Raw genomic sequence first — 22,732 nt, 5'->3', positions numbered from 1 at the left:
GACTGAGTGGGCATGTCACCCTTGTGTAAAATGGAAGTGGTTTTCTGAGTTCCCGGGTGGGCTGATGGCCACAGTGTGTGTGTGTGTGTGTGTGTGTTGGGGGGGTTGGGCCTGTTATGGTTTGTTTTTCTGCTGGGTTGTCACCCTATAGGGTCGAGAAGCTTTTGGAAGCGTGTCCTGGGAATGTCGCGTGGGAGACACCCAGAGGTATGACCAGGCTGGCCTTCAGGCCACCCCCACCGGGATGGTGAACATCTCCCGCAGGTGGAGCGCAGGTTGGGCCATTGATTCTGGCCCCCGGTGCTGAGAGGACAGAGGAACTAGGACCTGCCAGCAAAGCCTTTATTCCCCTCGGGGTGACCCTTTCACCCCCTGCAGTTACCCCTCCTCTGGGACGTTGAGTTTCTCCTTCACCCCACAGGCCACCACAGCGAAAAAGAGCTCGGGGAAGAAGGTGCGGATGTACACGGCGGCCCTGGGGATGGGGTTGGCCAGGAAGACCTCTTGCTTCTTGCGTCTCACCGTGCGCATCACCTCCTCCGCCACGTCCATGGGGTGCACCCCGTAGGTCAGCTTCCTGAAAAAGACTGAAAAGCCCCCAGGAAGGGGCGGGGCTGATAGCCTCCGTGGCAGGGGGGTGGTCAGAGCCGCGTCCCCAGAGGTGCGGAGGGGTGTGCGGTGCTGGAGTCCCAAGCTCGCGACCAGCTCTGTCGTCTGCCGGCCGTGCGCGCCGAGGAAGCACTTTATCCCCTGCGCCTCAGCTTCCGCATCTGTAAAGTGGGCGCAGCTTCCTGCCCTGTTAACATCCCAGGGTGGTTATGAGCCGTTGAAGGGCTGAGAAAGAGCTTAAAAAACAGGAAGGTGCCGGATGCATGAAGGAATTGTTGTTTATAGCTGTTGCGAAGCTGTGTTTGTCCAGAGCTTCCTGGAACCGCTTGCCCAAGTTTTGGTTCATCTCGGTTCCCTAATGTAGACAGAGCGTCGGGCAGGGGATAGCCGCCCTGTGTAGAGCATTTGAGAATAAGTGATCATAGGTGCATTTACAGAGCACTCACAGATGTGCTGGGTGCTGCACCAGACCCTCTAGGAGCTGGAACTTCCGGTGTTCCCTCTGAGTGTGTAAGTTAGGTATTACCTTCAACCCTCATTTTCCAAAGGGGAAACTGAGGCAGAGAGATGAAGGGAGTTGCCCGTGTTCAAACGCTTAATATGTGACAGAGGCGAGCTTCAAATGCAGGCAGTTGGAGCCAGACTCTGAGCCTCTCCTCTGTGCTGCCTCCTAGGGCAAGGGGAGCAGGAAGTTCTCGAAGACCAACTCCTGCCTGTTCCACACGGGAAACTGAGGCCCAGAGACGGGCAGTTCCGTGGCCAAGGTCACAGAGCCTGGGAGTGATGGAGCCCAGCCTGGCCTTGGTCTGCTGATTGCAGGCAGGGTTCCATCGACCTGCTGCCTCAGGACTGAAGTTTTGGGGTCCCTCCCCGCTGTTAGCTGGGTGCAGGGGCCCCAGCTCCCCAGTCTCATGCTTCCGGAACACCTCCTTGGGCCCCCCCGGGAGCCCTCCCCAGCCCCCGGCCCATTCGGCTTCGCTCTGAAACTCACATTTCCAGATGGAGGCGTCCCAGTTTCCTTGGCCTGGATGGACGTGGTAGGAGCAGATGAAGGTGGGGCTCACGGTGCTGACAACCACGTCGTATTCCTCCACCTCCGCCCGCAGGCAGTCGAAGAAGCCGAGCGCCGCGTGCTTGGAGGCGGCATCTGGAAGAGAAACCAGCGGGGGTGGGCGCGGGTCCCGCTGTGCTTCCCAGGAGGGCCCTTGCGGACACACATCCCTACAAGCTCCACCGGGAGAGGCCTCAGGTCACCTGCCCCTCACTTCATAGATGAGGACAGAGAGCCCTTGTGAAGCAGTGGACAGATGCAGAGATGGGACCGAATCCAATTTAGCCGCTTGCCCACCGTGTGACTTTGGGCCAGTGGCTCATTTTTACTTTCAGGGGCTCAGTTTTCTTATCTTTAAAATGGGCATAATATATAGCACAGGGACCAGTTCCTCAGACATTTAAAGATACAGTCGCCAGGGGACCCAGCAGTTCCCCTCTTGACTTTATACCCAAGAGAAATAAAAACACACTCCACACAAAAACTATGACAGAAAGGTTCACAGCAGCATTACTTATAATAGCCCCAAAGGAGAACCAACCCAAATGTCCATGAACTGATGAATGGATAAATAAAGTGTGGTACATCCATACAATGGAATGTTATCCAGCCATAAAAAGGAAGGGCACTCTGATACACACTAACATGTAACAAAGTTTTACAACATAGATACACCATGAAACATTATGGTGAAAAGTGAAAGAAGGTAGTCAGGAAGGACCACATATTGTAAGATTCCATTATAGGAAATGTACAGAATAGGCAAATCTACAGGGACAGAAAGCAGATGAATGAATGGTTGCCTAGGACTGGGGTGGGGGGGATTCGCTGGTCAAGGCCAAGGACTGTGGGGTATTCTTTGGGGGGGTAGCAAAAGTGCTCTGCGGTTGATTGTGGTGATGTCATAGTTCACGCATAGCTTCGCTTTACTGCACTTCACAGATACTGCATTTTTTACAAATCGAAGGCTTGTGGCCACCCTGCCTTGAGCAAGTCTATCAGCACCAGTTTTCCAACATCGTTTGTTCACTTCGTGTGTCTCTTTGTCACGTTTTGATCATTCTTAAAACATTTCAAACGCTCCTCCAACCAAAAGATGACATCTTGCTGAAGGCTCAGGGGATGGTAAGCATTTTTCAGCAACAAAGTATTTTTAAATTGAGATATGTAATTGTCTTTTCAGACATAAGGCTACTGCACACTTAATAGACTACAGTATAGTGTCAACATAACTTTCGTATGCGCTGGGAAACCAAACAATTCATGCGCGTCTCTTTGTCTCTTTGTTGCGATACTCGCTTTCTTGAGGTGCTCTGGAACCAGGCTCGCATTATCTCTGAGCTCTGCATGTGCACTTGAAAGAGGTGAATTGTATGGTATGTAAATACTACGTCAATACAGTTGTTACCCGTCCCCCCCCCCCGAGAAAAAGGCTTATGAGCTTGTTGTTTATTCATCCATCAACTTATCAATTCCTTCAGTCATTCAGTGCTGAAGCCCCCGCTCTCAGCCGAGCCCTGGGCGAGGACCTGGAGGCAGAGGTGGGCTGGGATAGCGCTGATTCGCCTGAGGTGTGGGTAGTGCAGGAGGGGGCCGTGCACAGAGACAGGATGGGCTGCCTCCAAGCCTGTGTGTCTGGTCTGAGCCTCAGAGCCCCCAGTCTCCCCACCCGGACGGTGCTGTGGCAGCCAGCGATGCTGCATGTCTTTGGGATGTGGAAGGAGACCCACTCGTGCAGTCAGAGGACCTCGGTCACTCCCAGGTCAGCCCCCAGCGCCTGGCAGAAGCCAGACCCGGAGGGAGGAGAGAACTTGGGGTTGGCCCAGGGTCACCTCTCTGCAGCTCTGACATGTATGTGGGAAACCCTGCACCCCTTAATCCCTCAATTGCAGAAGAGCCAGACCATGCACAGCACGGGGTGGAAAGAGCCTCGTTGGAATCCTCTGTCCTCAATGCTGTGTTTCAGAAATGCTCCAAGGAAACCAGTGCCTGGGGTTCCATGTTGATTGGCGGCCAAAGAGCCGGTTGCATTGCCCGTGCCACAGTGTATCATGTCACTGTTGTCTGTGTCCCTGCACCTGGCTCTAGGCATTTGATTGCTGTTTGTTGAAAGAATGAAGGCAGGGAGCAGGTGGAAAGTAATCCAGCTGCTGGAAATGACATGGACGGAGAGAGTTTGTAAGAAGGAACAGTGGTGAGGTTCTAGATGGGCGGGGTGGGGGCGGAATGAGGGACGTGGCAAAGACTGCCCTGTGCGGGCCCAGCTGCATTCTTCTCCCGTCCTGGGCCCACAGGCCGACTGTGATTCCCAGCCTCCCTTGCAGCACGGGGTACGTGTTTGGCTGGCTTCTCGCCAACAGGACGTGAGCAGTGCTGTATGGTGACCCCTGCCCTGGGGCTTAGACACTGGGCACGCCTCCCCGATGCTCTCTGCCCTCGTCTTGCCAGCCGGAACCCACATGGGGTGAGAACCAGCTTTGACCACATGGAAAATAATGCCAAAGCCGTGACTTGGCATGACTGCGCCCCCAAGTGGCCGTGAGGAACAGTGATGCCCACTAACCTGGGCCATCCCGTTGAGACTGTCATACGGAGGAGGAAGCACTTTAGGCTTAATCTAACTAATGCAAACAAGGAAAGGAGAGTAAAACACTACTAGGGGGACATGATGGGCTGAACTGTGTCTCCAGCACCCCCACCCCAAATTTCATGTGTTGAAGTCCTAACCCCAGTAGATCACTTTGTGGCTGGATTTTGAGATAAGGGCCTTTAAAAGGTAATTAATTTAAAATGAGGCCAATTAAGTGGGTCCTAATCCAGTCTGACTGGTGTCCTTATAAGAAGAGGAGAAGACGGCAGGGGTGCCCCCCACAAAAACTCAGGGAGCAGCCCATCTGCAAGCCAAGGAGAGAGGCCTCAGGAAAAATCAGGCCTGCCCACACTTTGACTTCCAGCCTCCAGAGCTGTGAGAAAATACATTTCTGTGGTTTAAGCCACCTCGTCTGTGGTATTTGTTTATGGCGGTCCCAGAAGACCACATCAGCCTCCCCGCCAGCCCCCCATTTTTCGTTCCTCATTTCCTCCCTCCCTCCCATCCTTCTACCCACCAGATACTTAACCCAGCTCCTGTTTCGTGCATGGTACTTTGGGCCATAAGGGAACGTATGAGACGTGTCTGTCCTACCACATCCTACCTCATGGGAGGTGGGAATGTCTCCAGAATTTTCCCAACTGGATCCCAAGAACATGCACCAAGAAATCTCTCTCCTCCTTGAACTTTTTAGAGGACTCTCACCTTTGGAATTCTCTCTCTTGCCTCCCCTGGAATTCTGTCCTTTTCCTTTTCTCCTTCCTCCTTCCTCAGAACCTCTCCATCCCTTCTCCCCTTTGGGGACGTGCACCCCTTCTTTCTTTCCCAGTTGTACTCGTTCTTGTCCCTCAAGGGACTCCTGTCAGGAGCATGACCTTGATCTGGCATTGATCGTGTTCATGAGCTTGTGAGATGTGAGCTTCTGGGGGTGGAGGGGAAGGCTTATCTATATCTCCCATAGTCATCTGCATGCCGTATGTGCTCAAAAACAGAGCAGAAGTCCCCCCCAAATAATAAATAAATAAATAAATAAATAAAATTTAAAAAAAATGGAGCAGAAGGGATGAAAGAAAAGCCAACCGATGCTTTCCTCGCTGGACCCTCTCCCCCTGTGTAACCACACGCCTAGTCCTAGACACGTCTCTTGTCTTATAAGACACATAACATAAGACGAAACGCGTTTGTCTGAGCAACTTACAGGCTGTACGGAACGGGATGCCAAGCTTCCCTTGGATGCTGTTCACTAACACGATTTGTCCGGTCCTCCGGGAGATCATGTTGGGGAGCAGGGCTGGGAAGCGCAGGACAGAGTCACAGTTACAAACCTGAGGCTGAGTCAGGCAGCAGCAGGCAGACCCCTTCCCCAGACCCCCTTAGCACACAGGCCTCCTCTTCCTCCTTGGTAATTAGAGTACAGGGGGGCACAAATGGAATGGACCCCGGTGACCAGTTATCCAGTGTTTCCTAAGAGTGGACAGGGCTTGAGTGGCAAATTGCTGGGTTATTTTATTTTATTTTATTTATTATTTATTTTTCTGGCTGCACAGTGCGGCATGCGGGATCTTAGTTCCCCAACCAGGGATTGAACCCATGCCCCCTGCAGTAGAAGCGCAGACCCCTAACCACTGGACCAACAGGAATTCCCTGGCTGATTTTAAATGACCCATCCATGTGCAATGAAGTGACACCATTTCAGTAGTAAGAAAGGTAATCCCTTTCCAATTCTCCTGTTGCTTCCAGTAGGAAAGTTGGTTCCAACATGGGTCTTTAATACTTTTCTAGCATGTGCTAATCTTTTTTTAAAAAGAGAGGAAAGACCTCAGCCCTTTGCCTTGGGAGGAGTTACTACTTTGTTTTGATTTCAGGTTTTCTTTTATTTATGGAGAGAGAAAGGGGTTTTTAATTTGTGGTAAAGATTTCCTCCTAAATTGATTTAATTTACAAATGAGGAAATTTAGGAAAAGCTATGGAGTGAATAATAGCACAGATGAAATAGGGAGATGGTAAAAAAAAAAAAAAAAATCAAAAGACTCAGGTTTGCATTCCTTACTTTGATGCCAGGGAACCTGAACTGTCAGAGGTTGAGTGATGGACACAGCTTGGCTGGCCTGCTTGGTTTGTCCACAGCAACTGGGCTGGAGGAAACTGTGATCTCTGGGGCATCATCTTAGAAGCTCTGGGGTGTCACCTTTCTGCTCCCAGTGCTCCTTTCCTTTCATCTGTCACAGGTCTCAGAATCCCATCATCATGGAGATTCTGGCCGAGGAGAAGGCAGCTCCAAGATCCTGCTTTCTCAGCCTTTGCCAGGCACCCCGCTCCCTACATGTAGACATTCTCCATGCCTATATCCTCCCCTTTATGCTTCTGCTTTGATAAACTTTATTTGGGAGGAGGGCTTCAACTCTTGGTTCTTTTCCATGTCGTCTCTGGCCGTCCCCCACAACCCTGGCTTCAGACCTGCATTTGAACTTGGTCCTTAGAAATCTCCACACAGAACCACCATTTTACCCTTAAAAGGGAGACATGCTCCTGCCTTCCTGTTTCTGCAAAGGGATTGACAGTATTCTGGGTCTCTTGTAGTTTGGGATGAACGCTTTTCTTCTTCATAACTGAGGACAGAATTTCAACCTTGGACCAACTGTCACGATTAGGAGCAGCTCAGTCACGAGGTTGATATAGTAAAAGACTAGTAGGAGATGAAGACAATGGTCCAGAGATGTGGAATGGGATTGGAGAGGAGCCGTGGATATAAGTAAGAAAAGAGGAGGAGAGGGCAGGGCTTAGGGAGAGAGCTTCCTAGAGAGGAGGTTGGAATATACCAGGCAGAGACTTTCACAATCCCTTTTCTTTCATCAACATCTACAATCAGGTGCTGAAAGCTTCCACCAAATAAGCAGAGATTTTTCTAACGGGGACGGGAGACTCCATCCAGGATTGAATGACTGTCTGGAGACGTAACAGAACCCTGGATTTCACAGGAAGGTCAAACTCACGAGACCTTTGGTCAGTATGATGGGTCCAAAGTAATTGGCATCCATGATCTTTTTGTCGAGCTCCAGAGAAATCTTATGGGCAGGCCCCTTCACCTTCACGCTGGCATTGTTGATGAGGATGTCCACGCAGCCGTAGCAATCCAGGACCTCTTTAGCCACATCTGGGACACAGCTGATGTCCGAGAGATCCAAGAGGACCAGCTTTGGGGTGAACGTCTGCTGGACCAATGAGAGAGTCAAGAAGGCTTGTGTGGGTATATCCCTGCAGACCTGAGGGCCCTTCATTCTAAGAGCCACCCCTTTTGAAACGCAGAGCTCATGGAATGACTACAAACAAATGATGAGGAAGAAGCAGAGATGACTCTGGGAGCAAGGAAAGTGATGGAGAAAATGCCTTCTTGGGGACCAGAGCAACAATAGCATTCCCAACCTGCAAACATGCAGTGAGACGTCTGAACTTCTGGTCAAGGGGCCAGAACTAAGAAATTCAAACGGAGACTGTGCATTGATTCTACCAGTGATGTCATTTCTTACAACACGTCTGAGCTCCTTTTTGGAAATTGCTTTCAAACTGGCTTCCAAGCCATCAGAGAATCTGCCCAGTACTTTGTAGCCACATTTGGTTTTTGGCCAAAACTCAACACAATTTTTGTGCAGCACCATCTACGTGCCAGGCATTGTGTTCAGCCCTACACACTTGCTGTCGTCAAGATTCCCATGGTTTAGAAGGGATACAGATGGAAAAACTGACGAATCCATGTGGTAAATGCAATCCTGGTGTTTGACAAACACTAGTCCTGAGATATGGCCTTAAAAAGAAGGTTCCCTGCTCAGATTTCTTTAGGAAATACAGACTATTCTATGTTCTTCTTGGAGATAACACAATGCACATTTGCATAGCAAAGGCTCTGAAAAGTCCTGCAGAAAGGAAATCAGTCAGACAAGCTTGGCCTAACTCAGTATTTCCCATCCAACTGGTCTCAGAACCTTGGGTTTGTTTGTTTTTTGTTGGGGGGGGGGTTGGGTTGTGGGGTTTTGTTTGTTTGTTTGTTTTGGGGCCACTCTGTGAGGCATGTGGAATCATAGTTCCCTGACCAGGGATCGAACCCATGCCCCCTGCATTGGAAGTGTGGAGTCTTAACCGCTGAACCGCCAGGGAAGTCCCAGAACCTCGTTTTTACTTATCTAATAACCAATACCTAATAACATCCCAAGAAACATACCTTGAAGTATGCTATATTGTCCTGTTTGCTCTGTCGTCTCAAATACCAGACTTAGTTCTGAATTGTTTTTGGCTTTTTCCAAAACCAAATTCGACATCAAGGGCAAAGATTAAAAAAAAAAAATCTGAAGAGTGCTCTCTAAAGGCAGTTTCTTAAACAATGCTGCAGAAATGCTTTGAAAACCCCAGCCATGTTGAAATATGTTCACCTCCTATATAACTCCATGAAGGGGACATCGTTTCCCTGATTTCTTTGAAGGGAATTTTTGTGGCGGTGGGGCCACATTGCGCAGCTTGCGGGATCTTAGTTCCTCGACCAGGGATTGAACCCTGGCCGCAGCAGTGAAAACACTGAGTCCTAACCACTGGATCCCCAGGGAACTCCCTCTTTGAAGGAAGTATTCTTTGAAGTGTTATTTTAAAAATCAGCCGTGAGTGTTTATAACCAGAGCCCATATCTGTGACATACGGTATCTTCTGGATCCTCTGAGTCTGAGTTAAATAGAATGGGGGGTGGGGCGGCTCAGAGGCTAGAGAACACGTTTCTGGCGTGGTGAGGGGTCAAAATGAGTCAGCCCCCAAGTTGGCAGACTTACCTGTGTCAAGATTACATTTCCCCAAAGCAAGCACCAAATTTCACCTGAAAAGCTGCTGTGTAACAAGCAATGACGGCTAAGGGTGCCCAGGGGTTGCCCACATCGCTTGCCAGAGGGCCTTACCTTACTGGGGTCAGCCACACTGATCAGGGCATCGTACAGACTCTGCAGCCTCTCCCAGCTTTTTCCGCACAGCACCAGCCTGGCCCCGCCGGTGTGGAACACCCGAGCACACTCTGAGGGGAAGAAGGAAGGAGGACAGGCTGTACTGTGTGGGTGAAACCACTGGTGGGGAGCTCCTCTCACAAATTCAAGAATTCAAAGAATTCAAAAGAGGACTTCCCTGGTGCCTGCCAGTGCAGGGGACACGGGTTCGATTCCTGGTCCGGGAAGATCCCACATGCCGCGAAGCAAATAAGCCCATGCGCCACAACTGCTGAGCCCGCATGCTGCAACTACTGAAGCCCATGTGCCTAGAGCCCGTGCTCCCCAACAAAAGAGAGGCCACTGCCACAAGAAGCCCACTCACTGCAACAAAGAATAGCCCCCACTCGCTGCAACTAGAGAAAGCCCATGCGCAGCAACGAAAACCCAGTGCAGCCAATAAATAAATAAATAAAAAAATAAATAAATAAATATTTTTAAAAAGCACATATATTTAAAATAAAAAAAAGCATTCAAAAGCCTTAGAGCCAGGAGTTCCTTTAGAGGTTGTTGCATTCAACCTCCTCTGGAATTTCTTCTTGTTTCCAGCCTCAGCACAGCTGCCTCCTGTGAAGGGCAGCTCACAGGGGAATAAAATAGCTCCTCCCCCATTGGGTGGTTCTGATTTTAAGGACATTCTCTCAAACTGAACAGAAAGATGGCTGTCCAACAAGACCCCTGAAAGCACAGCTCTGAATATATCTCAGTCTGAAGATGCTGGGGACAGCTGCCATGTTTTTTTCCAGACCAAATGTTACTCCTTTCCTCCACGTTTTTCTGTGGGTCGATACTCCAGCCAGCGTTCTTTTTATTAAAAAGAAAACCTACCTTCTGTCTAGTTAATTTTACTCTGGACAAATTTCTGACTCACCCAACATTCTCAACTGGGCAATGGTTGGTAGATACAAGTATTTTTATGTGGCAGTAACACTGGTATTTAAGAACAATAAGGTTAACAGATTTTGACAGTTTACTTGCTTGAGTGGCTATTGAAAGAGATTTATGTATAATAGCTGATTTAATTCTCACAGTCATCCCATGCAGTAGTTGCTTAGGTTGGGTTCCCTAGGAACAGAGTCTAAGACAGAGATTCAGGTGGCCAGGATTAATTCGGGCAGTGCTCTTTAGAGAAAATCTGTCAGGGAAGAAGGGTATGGAGTAGGTACAGGGCAAGGATGTGGCCTCAAGTAAAGTCTAGCTTTGACTGCACCCAAGGAAGCCTCTGGAGTGTAAACCCAACTGCAAAGCTGTCCCACCTGGATGCAGGAGGACCAGCCTTTTGTACACCTGTGTCAACCAGTCGCTGACGGCGTGCTGCCTCCCTCCGGGGCTGAGTACAGAGGGTGTGTGTCCACTGGCAGAGGCAAGTCTATGAGCCATGGCCGCCAATACTCATGGCACCTGGGGGTGGATGGACTGGCCAGGTGCAGGGGTCTGGGAAGGGTGCCAACCACACCTGCTACAGGGGAGCAGCCATTGCTGTCCCATTTTACACCAAGCAGTGGTGGACCCGGGCTGCCTGGGGGTGCCAAAGGGTAGCTGGGCAGCACTGGGTGCCCACTGGAGGCTGGAAATCCCAAATGCCATGGCTCTAAGTGATCTTATGTTTGGGTGATTTTCTGCTGCCAGTCTCAGCAGCTGGAGCAGGTGGAGAGAAGGGGGCCAGCTGGACAGGACCGGTGGCGGAGGCTTGCTGAGTGGGCATTGTGGGCAGGGGGATTGTGGTATTGGAGAAGGAGCAGTTGAGGTGCTGGACCATTCAGTCTAAGCCAGATGGGAGCAGGAGGGGCTGATAGGGAAAAGGGAAGGCTCTAGGGAGGGGGGTCTCTCTAGAAACAGGTGTGGTCGGTGTGACTTGGGGAGCCGGGAGGAGGGAAGCTGTGGTCAGTTCTGCTGACAAAGGGAAACTCGTATCAAGAAATAACTGTGTGAACAATTATCACCTTGAATTGTTAGCCCCACACACAACGGAAGACTTCTCTAAATGTAGGTGTTTTATTGAGAAAAGGGCTATCCGTGGTCATTCTGGTGAAATTCAACAAAGATGTCAGCCCATCTCCCAGAGAATCTGGTGCCATAAATCAAGATCCAGCCTGTCTTGGAAAGCGACAGAAAGGTCCTAAACTTTATTTGGAATAACTTATAAATTTTACTTGGAGCGATAAATATGCAAGAAAGGCAAAGAACATTTTGATAAACAATACTGGGGGTGGACTAACTTTATCAGTTATTAAAATACATTATATAGCAACAGAGATGAAAGCATTTTTAGTGTTTCAAGTATAGATAGAAATATGGATTAAAAATAGAACCAAGTATTCATAAGAATTTTTTTTTCTTTTTTTGGCCGTACCACGTAGCATGTGGGTTCTTAGTTCCCCAACCAGGGATCGAACTTGCACCCCTTGCAGTGGAAGCACAGAGTTTTTGTTTTTGTTTTTTAACCATTTTTATGTATGTATGTATGTGTGTATGCATGTATGTATTCAGGCAGCCCTAGGTCTTAGTTGTGGCATGTGGACTGTTAGTTGCAGCATGCATGCAGCATCTAATTCCCTGACCAAGGATCGAAGCCAGGCCCCCTGCATTGGGAGTGTGGAGTCTTACCCACTGGACCACCAGGGAAGTCCCATAATATATGATAAAGTTAGCGTGTTGAATCAGTGGGAAAAGAACATATTATTTAAAAGCGGCTTTTGGCCTACTGGATGACTATTTGAGAGGGAAAAAAATATAGGTAAAATATACCAAATGTATTAAATAGTTAAATGTAAAAATAGAAACATAAAAGACCTAGAAGAAAATAGAAATGGTTATATTGCTTTGGGGAAAGGTTTCTTAAGCACAGCACTGAAGGAAGAAATAATAAAAAATTATTTACAGTTTTTTATCCTTAAAAAAAAACCTTCCTTACAGAAAAAAAACATAAATAGAAATTGAGGAGGGAGCTAAAATGAGGAAACCTATTTATAATACATATATCAGAAAAGGAGTTAATTTACTTAATCCACAAAGAACTCTCGTAAATCAATAAAGACCCTAATAAAGAAATTGGCTGTGTAAGCAATTCGTAAAAGTACAAAGAGCTAATACACAGAAGATAGAAATTCAATGCCAAGAATAAAGAAATGCAAATTAAAAGATGACACAAATTTTAATCAAAACAAAATTGGTAATAGTCACATATTCACTGCTGGCAGGGGCGTAAGTTGCCACAGTCTTTTGGAAGAAAAATTAACAGAATCCTTAAAAGTAAGCATGGCCCAATTTTTCATTTATGGGCATTTATTCTAAGGAGATAATTAGGAATGTCTGCAAGAAATAGTTTTCATGTTATTTTTCTCAGTATCATTGCAACAATAAAGAGCTGGAGATGTTGGTTACATAAATGATGGTGTATCTATATATCAGTTCTTCCAAAGGCTTTAAAACTGATGTTGCAGAAATTGGTCTACCGATATGGAAATTTCACAATATAGTATGTTCTTTTATATAAGATTCAAAACAGTGGGTCAAATACAGTGCCATAACACTTGACTCTGTGTGTGTGTGTGTGTGTGTGTGTGTGTGTGTGTGTGAGATTGGATGTTAATTATACGTATGATTATGGTAACAGGATTTAAAATTGGAATGTCCAAGATCAGATATAAAATTCCACAGTTGGGCGAGGGTCCAAGATGCAGGTTTTCAAAGGAAATAATGGAAACACTGTTTCATGAAGCTTCATTCCCTTTACCCCAAATAGGATGCAAGCCGGTAAAGAAGAGGAGAGAGGAAGGGACTTGGAAAGAGGGTTTTTGTGGAGAGAACTGTTAGGAGCGTTTTTGCCCCTTATCTCCATCCTGGAGCAAAGAGAGGCACCTGTGAGTTCCCTGCAGCCAGGAGCCTGGAGTGATGTCTGAGTCGCCCCTGGGAAATCTCACGGGCACTGCCAGCTCTCCCAGAGCAGAGGGAGGAAAGCTGGGGCTGCCCTGGGTGGGTCTCTCTATTAAAAACCCTCCCAACCACGTGGACCAGAGGTGGATCGTGAGTGGGCTGGGAGCTCTTTAGAATTCTGCCCAAGAGGAGCTCTGAGAAGGGCAGAGGTGTGGAGGTGGGGCAGACGGCCCCAAACCAGGGGCGGCGTGGGGACTGACGAGGGGCGTGCAGCCGCCCCACGGAAAGCGCAGGTGGATATCCCAGGCAGCGCCTCAAGATTCTCGTGGGCCCACGAAAGGGCTCACAAGAGAAAGAATCCACTAGATTTTAAATGTGTGCCAGGCATGGAGCTCGAAGACAGCTTATAACAGCGTCCGTCAGGTGAGATGTTTTTCTGCCTTCCTTCTCTCCCCTCCTTCCTGTTCCTCCACCCCCAGGGGGGTCAGAAAGAGGAGCAAACTGGCCCACAACTCGCCCTAGCTGGGGCTGGTCTGGCAAAGGGGAAGGAAACTTGAACTTCAATGAAAACGGACACGTTTACCAGTGTATTGGACTGGGCGCCGCAGTTTATGAATCGAAGCTATGTTTGGAGATTTATCATGACCAAAGCATTTGGTATAATCTAATAGTAATCAGAAAAGCCATGAGACTATCTGAATTTTTTTAAAATCAAGATGCAAAAGAAGAATTTCCCTCTGCACGAATTTGAGAGATGGGAGTGGGCTCTCTCCCTACACCCCCATGTGTGCTTCTTCCCTGCTGGTTACACATCTCAGCATCATAAAGTTGCTGGGAGTTTCCCTAGTGGTGCAGTGGTTAAGAATCCACCTGCCAATGCAAGGGACAAGGGTTCAAACCCTGGGCCAGGAAGATCCCACATGCTGCGGAGCAACGAAGCCCACAAGCCACAACTATTGAGCCCATGTGCCACAACTACTGAAGCCCGTGTGCCTAGAGCCTGTGCTCCACAGCAAGAGAAGCTACTGAAGTGAGAAGCCCATGCACCACAACAAAGAGTAGCCCCTGCTCACCACAACTACAGAAAGCCGGAGTGCAGCAACGAAGATCCAAAGCAACCAATAAATATTTAAAAAATAAAAATAAATAAAATTGCTGGAAGGAAATAAGATGAAGAGTTCCCAAGTGGATGGGGTTCTGGGTGTGTTTTCAGTTCTTGTTTTCTTAAAAGATCCTTTTAAATACATGTGGTTTTTATAATAAGAGGATTCACTGGAAGGAGCGTCATTTGGCGGGAGAATGCCCAGCCTCCCCGTGTTTGGGCTGTAATTCTGAGTGACAACAGCAGCCGTGCTTGCTGTGGGCAGTCGTGGGGGTCGTGTTTCACAAACCAGAGGCCCTTTGCCCGCAACAGGCTTTCTGATTCCAGAGACGTTAAAATGCAAAAGGATGGCCCATGACTATCATAAGATGCTGTTGATTGAGAGAGAATTAGCTCAATTTTAGAACTGTTTAAAAGGGAAAAACTGTGCATCTCAGAAGTGATGAAACACAGGCATGGTCTGTGCCCTCTGAAGCCGTTCAAGTACAGTGGTTATGTATTTTGAGAGTCACTGTTGCTGCAGACGCACTGGGTCCAAGGTGACCCCATCCCTGACTTGGCCGAATTCTGTGGGTTTGGGGTGACGTTTAGAAGTCCTGACATCTCTGTCTGACATCTCTGGTTTCCCTAGGAGACAGCTTGGCCCTGGGCTCCTTGCTGCTCTCCAGAGCTACCCCCTGGGTTTGGTCAGGTTTCGTGGGACCCGGCGTGTGCTGTGGGCTGTGTGTCGCCTACGTCATCCGCTCGGTGCCCTCCCCCCCCTTTTTCCTTGCCCTAGACCTGAGACATGGAGCACTTTGAACCCAGAATCGCTGTGGTCAGCCGTGTGTTCCAGTTAAGCGTTTATTTAAGGTCACACATGCCCAGCTTCTCAAGTTACTCATAAATCCTCGAACTTTATTTTTTTCAGCTTTGCATTTCTTTCTAGGATGAGTCTATAAGAGACAGTAAAAAAGAGCAGTGACATTAGTCATGACAGAGACTAGACCATATTCCTCTGAAAATGCCATTTTCCTCCTGAGATGTATTTCCTGGGTCCCTGATTTGTATAATGTTTGCTTATCATAGAATGAGATTTTTAAAATAAATAAACAAGACTGCTAAATCAAATATACATCTCTCAGCAATAGATAGAACAGAAGTCCTGTCTAGTAAGACAGAAAATCACAACAGTTATAGAACAGCCTTCTCAACCATCAGGATGGAATTGACATTTGTAATTCAGTTCATTCATCAACAGCAGAATGCACGTGCCTCTCACGCACCCTTGGATCTTTTACCAAGAGAGTCCATATCCTCGACCAACTGAGAAACACCCAGGTACCCCACTAATGGTAGTGGATTTCTGGGATGAGTCACAGAGCCCAGAAGTCAGCTCCTCAGGGACCCTCCAAGAGAGGAGCAATCGTGGTGGCAGGGAATGAAGGTGATGAAGGGGTCTCGGGCTGGCAACTGTCCTGATGCTGATGGGCGTGCTCTGCTTGAAGAATAGTTTTCTCCAAAGACTGGCTCTGCATGTCTTGGGGTGGGTGTCTCTGCTCCATTTCCCCAGGACACCCACTACTGCCTGTTGTCATGTGTCTGGGCGGACGGGCAAACGTGTGTGCCTGGCTTGTCCCTGTGGAAGATGGAGCTTGTTCCCCACACCCACCCCGTCCCTTCTGAGTCGTGAGTCTAGTGATGCAGGATATCCTTCTTAGGAATTGCTTCTGGGACCCACATAGGGGCCACACAGAAATCTAGTTTTACTGCCTACTTTTTGTTTTTTATCTCACGTGGCAAACCCGCTGAAATCGAACCCCTTCTCGAAGCATGCAGATGGGCTGCCCCTGGGATGCCCAAGGGAAGGAGGATCTGAGAGAATTCCTAGATGGGAGGTTACAAATGTTCTCGTGTGGACAGCACCATGGGCGTGGGTGCCCAGCCTGCCAGCGGGCCTCTTTGGAAGGGGCCGTGCCCATCTCAGGACGTGGTGGACTCAGTGGACACTGGTTGAGCGACCTAATGAGTGTTTGGCTGGTGGGCTCTCCGTTTGATTAAAAATAACAAAAACAGCAGCAAAAATGACACCCAAACTGTGTGACACATGGGGCTGCACTGCTATGGTTAGGAATGAGAGAGAAGCTCAAAAACCTCGGAGGTTTTCTATCTATTGTGTCACAGGTGCCACCAGCACAGGGGTCCTCTGAGACCATCTAATTCAGGCGTTGCAAATGTAAATGCCTTCAAGGCCAGGAGGTGATGTGGTTGAGAGAATCAGGCCGAGTGTGAGACAATAGGGATTAGTGGGGTGTGCGGCACGCTGACATGTGCATGTTCTACGTAAATTGTACATCATGACCACTGCTACTGGCACGTGAGGGTGCCCACTACAGCTCCAGGCACCGTGCTAAGTGCTTTTCACCTACGAATTCATTTCTTCATCACAACAGCATCACGAGGCAGAGCGTATTACTATCCTTGCTTTCAGATGAGGACCCCAAGGCCGAGCAGTGCATCACCAGCTAGTGAGTGGTGGGGCCAAGAATTGAACCCAGCTCCCAAGTCTGGCCCCATCACCAGTTCACTGCCCCAGCTGAGGGCTTTGCATTTCAAAATTTCTGGAAACCCCCTGAAGGCAAAACAAATCACATCTGCACACCGATTTTGGCTCGTAGGCTGTGAGTTTGCCACCCCAGGTATTCCGATCCCCTCATTTCTCAGGTGAGGAGGCTGCAGCCTCCAAGAAAGAAGACACTTCCTGGTTAATGACAGATGCCGGGGGAGAACACAGCCTTGACTCACCCCCTCCTGCTCAGCGGGTTCACCCACACGTCACCCTGTCACCTCTCATCCTCCAGGGCGGGAGTGGGCACGAGAGGGGGCGAAGCTCACTTACCCTTGCCCAGTCCTGAGATGGCATCGGCGATGACCACCACCTTGTTCTGCACGGCTGACTTGGACCACAGCCTGGACACCTCCTGGTAGATGAAGAGGAGGCCGCTGATCCCCAACAGCAGCAGGGGCAGCATCAGCACGGCCGTGACGCCCATCTTGTTCTAGGGGGAACAGAAACCCGCTTTGTAGAGAGACTCCGATCGGGACATGGGGCAGGGGGAGGCCCGAGGCTGCAGGGTGCACGCGTGCCCCAAGCCCGGAGCCAGGCTCTGTGCAAACTCCCAGAGCACTGCTTCCCGGCCGAACACCCGGCGCGCTAATCCCCAAATGGTCAACGACGAGGAAATTACTCACGGTGTCTCCAGAAGCAAATGGAATCCGGGAGCCTGCCCTCCCAAAGGTTAATTACAAATTTAATTAAAACGGGTCTGCATTTTTGGAAGGAAAGCCATGTGTTAAGGCCACTTGTTTGGGCCCTAATGGCTATTTATAGCTCTCAGTGCACTAAAGGGCTTTCGGGGTAAATATAGTGTCTCTTCTGATATTCAGGAACACATGCTGGCCGGGTCTGATTTCAGAGTTCCTGCCAAGCCTTTTAAAGCTCTCCCAGGTGCCTCACTATTAGAGATTCCTCTGCAGTTTGGGGCTGGGCGTTAGGGATCGGGACCTGGGATTTCAGCACAAACATCCCTCTCTTCCTGTAACTGTCCTATCAGGTAGCTTCCAGGTAGCTCAGACAGCGTGGCAGCGAGCCATCTGGCCTTCCCTTTCTGGCTGGAGGTGAAAAGCATAGAAAATCTGTTAAACAGAATGGAGCCTGTTGCAAGATGAACCACTTGGGTGTGTGACATGAACTACGAGAAAGAGCAGTTTGGGGCTGTTCCTCTTTAGTCTAGTGCTTCTGCCTTTCTGAGCCTTAGCCTCCTCATCTGTAAAATGGGCACAACAGTCTCATCTTGCAGGACTGTTGGGAGAACAAAATAAGATACTTCATCCCAATAACAGACTCTGAGTTCACTCTTGTTATCTTTGTGGTGGAGAATACTAAGAATTTATCCCAAATGTATAATATTTTAATGACTCAAGGAAATGCAGTAGGACTAGAAATGGAGAGACATAGCAGCTACTATGGAAAGCAGTACGGAGGTTCCTTAAAAAATTAAAAATAGAGCTTCCATATGATCTAGCAATCCCATTTCTGGGCATATTTCTAGAAAAAAAAATGAAAACACTAGTTTGAAAAGATACATGCACCCTTATGTTCATAGTAGCATTATTTACAAAAGCCAAGACGACATGGAAACAACCCAAGTGCCCATTAACAGGCGACTGGTTTAAGAAGATGTGGTGTATATATATATATATATAGCCATTTGCAGCAACATGGATGCACCTAGAGATTATTATGCTTAGTGAAATAAGTCAGACAGAGACCCATACCATATGATACCGCTTACACGTGGAATTTAAAAATAATACAAATGAATGTATATTCGATATCTTGTAACAACCTATAATGGAGTGGAATCTGTTAAAAAAAACCCACAACTGAATCACTATGCTGTACACCTGAAACGAATGCAATATTGTAAATCAACCATATTTCAAAAAAGAAAAAAAAAGAAAGAAAAGAAATGGAGAGATATAAATAGCCAAAATTCAGTTCAAGTACTCAAACCATCAAAAACCAGAAGACAGATGACAACAAAGTCCTGTTTTGTGTGGTAAGGACCAGGAGATGGGGCAAGGAACAGTACACAGGGTGTGGGGACAAAGAAATTGCATTTCGATGTAGAGAACAGACTTCAGGACATCTGGTGGGGGTGGGGGAGGACAAAGGGGAAGCTGGAACGAAGTGAGAGTAGCATTGACATATATACCCTACCAAATGTAAAATAGATAGCTAGTGGGAAGCTGCTGCATAGCACAGGGAGATCAACTCGATGATGGGTGATGACTTAGAGGGCTGGGATAGGGAGGATGGGAAGGAGTCTCGGGAGGGAGGGGATATGGGGGTATATATATAAATACAGCTGATTCACTTTGTTGTACAGCAGAAACTGGCACTGCAGTGTAAAGCAATTATACCCCAATAAAGAGCTTAAAAAAAGAAGAAAAAAAAGAAAAAAGAAAGAAACTGCATTTCTTCCTTGGAAATTAAAATGACCACGAACATTTTTAAACACCCCAATGTTTTATGTTTTTATTTTTTTTAATAAATTTATTTTATTTATTTTTTATTTTTGGCTGCATTGGGTCTTCGTTGCTGCGCACAGGCTTTCTCTAGTTGTGGTCCGTGGGGGCTACTCTGTTGTGGTGTGCAGGCTTCTCATTGCGGTGGCTTCTCTTGTGGAGCACGGGCTGTAGGTGCGCAGGCTTCAATAGCTGTGGGGCATGAAACACCCAACTTTTGGGACTTCCCTGGTGGCACAGTGGTTAAGAATCTGCCTGCCAATGCAGGAGACATGGGTTCCATCCCTGGTCCAGGAAGATCCCACATGCCCCGGAGCAACTAAGCCTGTGAGCCACAACTACTGAGCCCCCGTGCTGCAACTACTGAAGCCAGCGTGCCTAGAGCTCCACAACAAGAGAAGCCACCGCGATGAGAAGCCTGAGTACCGCGACAAAGAGTAGCCCCTGTTCACCGCAACTAGGGAAAGCCTGAATGCAGCAACGAAGACCCAACACAGCCAAATAAATAAATTAATTAATTTAAAAAAACACCTAACTTTTAAGATGACATGTAATATACATATAGAAATGTGGACATATCCTAAGTGTAGAGCTTCCTGAAACTTCACAAACTGAGCACAACCCTGTAACCAGCACCCAGATCAAGAAACAGAGCATTGCCAAATTCTCCCCATCCTGTCTCTTTCCAGTCTTAAGGGTGACTACTTTCTAACTTTTGAAAGCATATGTGGCTGACCCTTGAACAACATAGGTTTAAACTGCCTGAATCCACTTGTTTTCAATAAATACTGCAGTACTTCTGGATCCAAAGTTAGTTGAATCTGTGGATGTGGAATCACAAGTACGGAGAGCCAACTCTGAAGTTATGCTGGGATTTTCCACTGAAAATTGGCAGCCCTAATCCCCGTGTTGTTCAAGGGTATGAGTAATGTGGAGTCCCTGGTCCCTGGAATGTCTGTGTGAAGCTTATCGTGAGGACTCTGTTCTCTTTCAACTTACTGTCAGTAATTCTGCAACGAGCAGCCCTACAAGGTGGTCCATGACCCGCCCAAGTCCCTACGTCTGATGCTTTGAAAGCACAGCCTTCTCTCCACCTTGATCTTGGATGACAGCCTCACCATGTCTGGAAGATGCTCGAAGCCACCAGACTGCAAGATCTTCAGAGCTTCTTTGAATAATGTCAGGCAGCTTCAACTTTGCCCCATGACCCTGGTGATGGGGGAGAGACAGGACAGGGCGTGGGTCCTCTGGAGCAGAATTATGTTTGGACTTAGAGTTCTCGCGGGAGCTTTAGTAGTATCTGCAAAAACTCACACCCACTAAGGGTAGTCACAGTTTCCTTTTCTTTCAACATAATTGCTACAGATGGGGACTATTCCAACCAAAATAACACAGTCTTTAATCTACAAAGAGATTCTGTCTACTTTACTGCCCCACTTAGGAAAGAAGCCTGAAGCTTCACCTAATCCTGAAATAATGGTATTTTCTAGTCCAAGAATTGAGAACTAAGACCAGTATAAGTGCATTTACAGGGTTGGGAACCATTCTGAAAAACCTGGGATGTGAAAGTCATAGTCTAGATCAGAGCGTGTCCCAGCCTGCCTTCTCCTCTGCAGCCTCTCCAATCTCCACGATTCCAAGTAGAAGGCATGCTTGGAACCATGTCTAGTTTCAAGCTGAGTGTAGCTTGAAATTGCCCTAATTCTCCCTCCATGGCTTCATCCCTGCCCTCTGACAGCCTCACTTTGGGAAGGAGGAGGGGAGAAAAGAATTTGGCTCCCACTCTCCCTCCAGAAAGGCAGCTTGATGGGTCTGAAGTTGGACAGCCCTGAGTCTGCATCTTGGTTCTGCTTGTGACCTGTGTGCAGCCTCAGGCACACACGTAAACCTTCTGAAAGTCATGGCCACTCGTCTGGAAATGAGGATGCTAATACTATCATCTTCCTCACTGCACCTCTGCATAGAGTTAGAATATAAGAGGTGACATGGGGTGACAACACCCAGAATGGGTCTGGTCCATTGCTGTGCCTGATGGTTTGGGCTTCTCTCTTCTTTCTGACAATTTTTTCCTAGTCTGTGTTGGTTTTCCTTGTGGCCTTTCCTTAATGCATATCAGGACCCATTCCTGAGGACCCGGGACAGGAGTTAGAGGTGAAGGGTGCCAGGGCTGAGTCAGGTAACGTGTGTGCATATTTGTATAAACATACATTGTATGTATGTACGCAAACCTAGACACATGTGTGTGTTGGGGGTTTCTATTTGCCGACCATTGTTTTATATTGCTGGGAGGTACAGAGGACCGTTCGTGCCATAGAGAAATAATTTACAATCCGTAGAGGGGAACAGACCTGTAAACAGATTATTTCAATGTACTGAGGAGTTAAAATCCACCCGAATTTGTTTCCTAGCAAAGATAGATGGAAATGAGATGCCTTGATCTGGGGGGGTGGTTACACGGCCGTGTTCATTATCTGGGACTTCATTAAGCTGTACACTTAGGGTTTTGGTACTTTTCTGTATGTATGTTGTACTTGAATAAAACCAACACTTAAAAAATATAAAAGGAAGCAGAGGGCTTTGGAAACTCAGACAATGTAGCAAAGAATCGGTTTTGACCTGAGCCTCGGGGACCGATCGCCTCCTGCCCTGCCAGGTGTCTAGCTGATCACAGACTCCTCTCCCCAGACGTCGCCTGTGCTGTCTGCTGATGTCAGCTGCTCTAACGTGACTCCAGAGAATTCCTTCCTTCCTTGGCATCTTCAGCTGCAGTCACTACAAGATTTTTTTCTTTTTTCTGAGAGAACTGAGTGTCTCTTTGGGAACCTTTCTAGAGGATTCCCTTTTCTTTAGGATCAGAGTCTATCTCAATCTTGTGACAGTGACACAGGATTTACCTCCACAGACACACAGGGGTGACAAATCACACAAAAGAAGACGCACACTGTGGATGGTAGGGGTCGTTGGGTACAAAACCTTCTGCTCCAGAGGACCTCAGCCCACCTTCTCTGTGTTGGGCTCATTTCAGTAAAAATCCATTTAATATCACTTCAAATATGTGTGGTTCAACAAAACACGCAATTCCACAGGACCATCAGTCGTTAGACAGGTACTCAACTGGAGCCCCAAACGTGAAGAAGTTAGCTGAACTGTCCCTTATTCCATGACAGTATAAACGTTACAGTTCAGCATAAGCAGACTGAGTGATTTTATCTGAAACATTCAGGGTTTTTTTTCAGAAATAATATATTCACTGAACACATAAATACATTTTTAGCAAATGAATCTGAGCTAGGATGTATTTAGGACTGTTAAAATTTAGCAGTTCTTTTTTTTCCCTCAAAAACCCAAATTGTGTGTCTAATAACCTGTGGCCTCAATAACGTTAGCTTAAAATACAAGACAAATTTATGTAATATTGT

At 47.7% G+C, this 22,732-nt stretch overlaps 1 protein-coding gene across 2 annotated transcripts; it reads right to left on the bottom strand.

Moving 5' to 3' along the window:
• Positions 1-309: 309 nt before the first annotated feature.
• DHRS7C (dehydrogenase/reductase 7C) lies at positions 310-17,614 on the bottom strand. 2 transcript variants are annotated; one of them, XM_057716270.1, is made up of 7 exons: positions 17,475-17,614; positions 17,122-17,281; positions 9,185-9,297; positions 7,249-7,462; positions 5,449-5,541; positions 1,601-1,756; positions 310-587 (listed from the first exon to the last, which is right to left on the bottom strand). In XM_057716270.1, the coding sequence occupies exons 2-7, from the start codon at positions 17,273-17,275 to the stop codon at positions 379-381; spliced, it is 939 nt and encodes a 312-aa protein (XP_057572253.1). In that variant the 5' UTR covers positions 17,276-17,281; positions 17,475-17,614; the 3' UTR covers positions 310-378. The 2 variants fall into 2 exon arrangements, with proteins under 2 accessions (XP_057572253.1, XP_057572254.1); XM_057716271.1 differs by having other exon boundaries at positions 7,249-7,459.
• Positions 17,615-22,732: the final 5,118 nt, after the last annotated feature.

This window comes from Hippopotamus amphibius, chromosome 17 (genome assembly GCF_030028045.1).
Source record: "Hippopotamus amphibius kiboko isolate mHipAmp2 chromosome 17, mHipAmp2.hap2, whole genome shotgun sequence".
NCBI lineage: Eukaryota > Metazoa > Chordata > Mammalia > Artiodactyla > Hippopotamidae > Hippopotamus > Hippopotamus amphibius.
The sequence above is the reverse complement of the archived record's forward strand: the minus strand, read 5'-3'. Positions and strand labels throughout refer to the sequence as shown.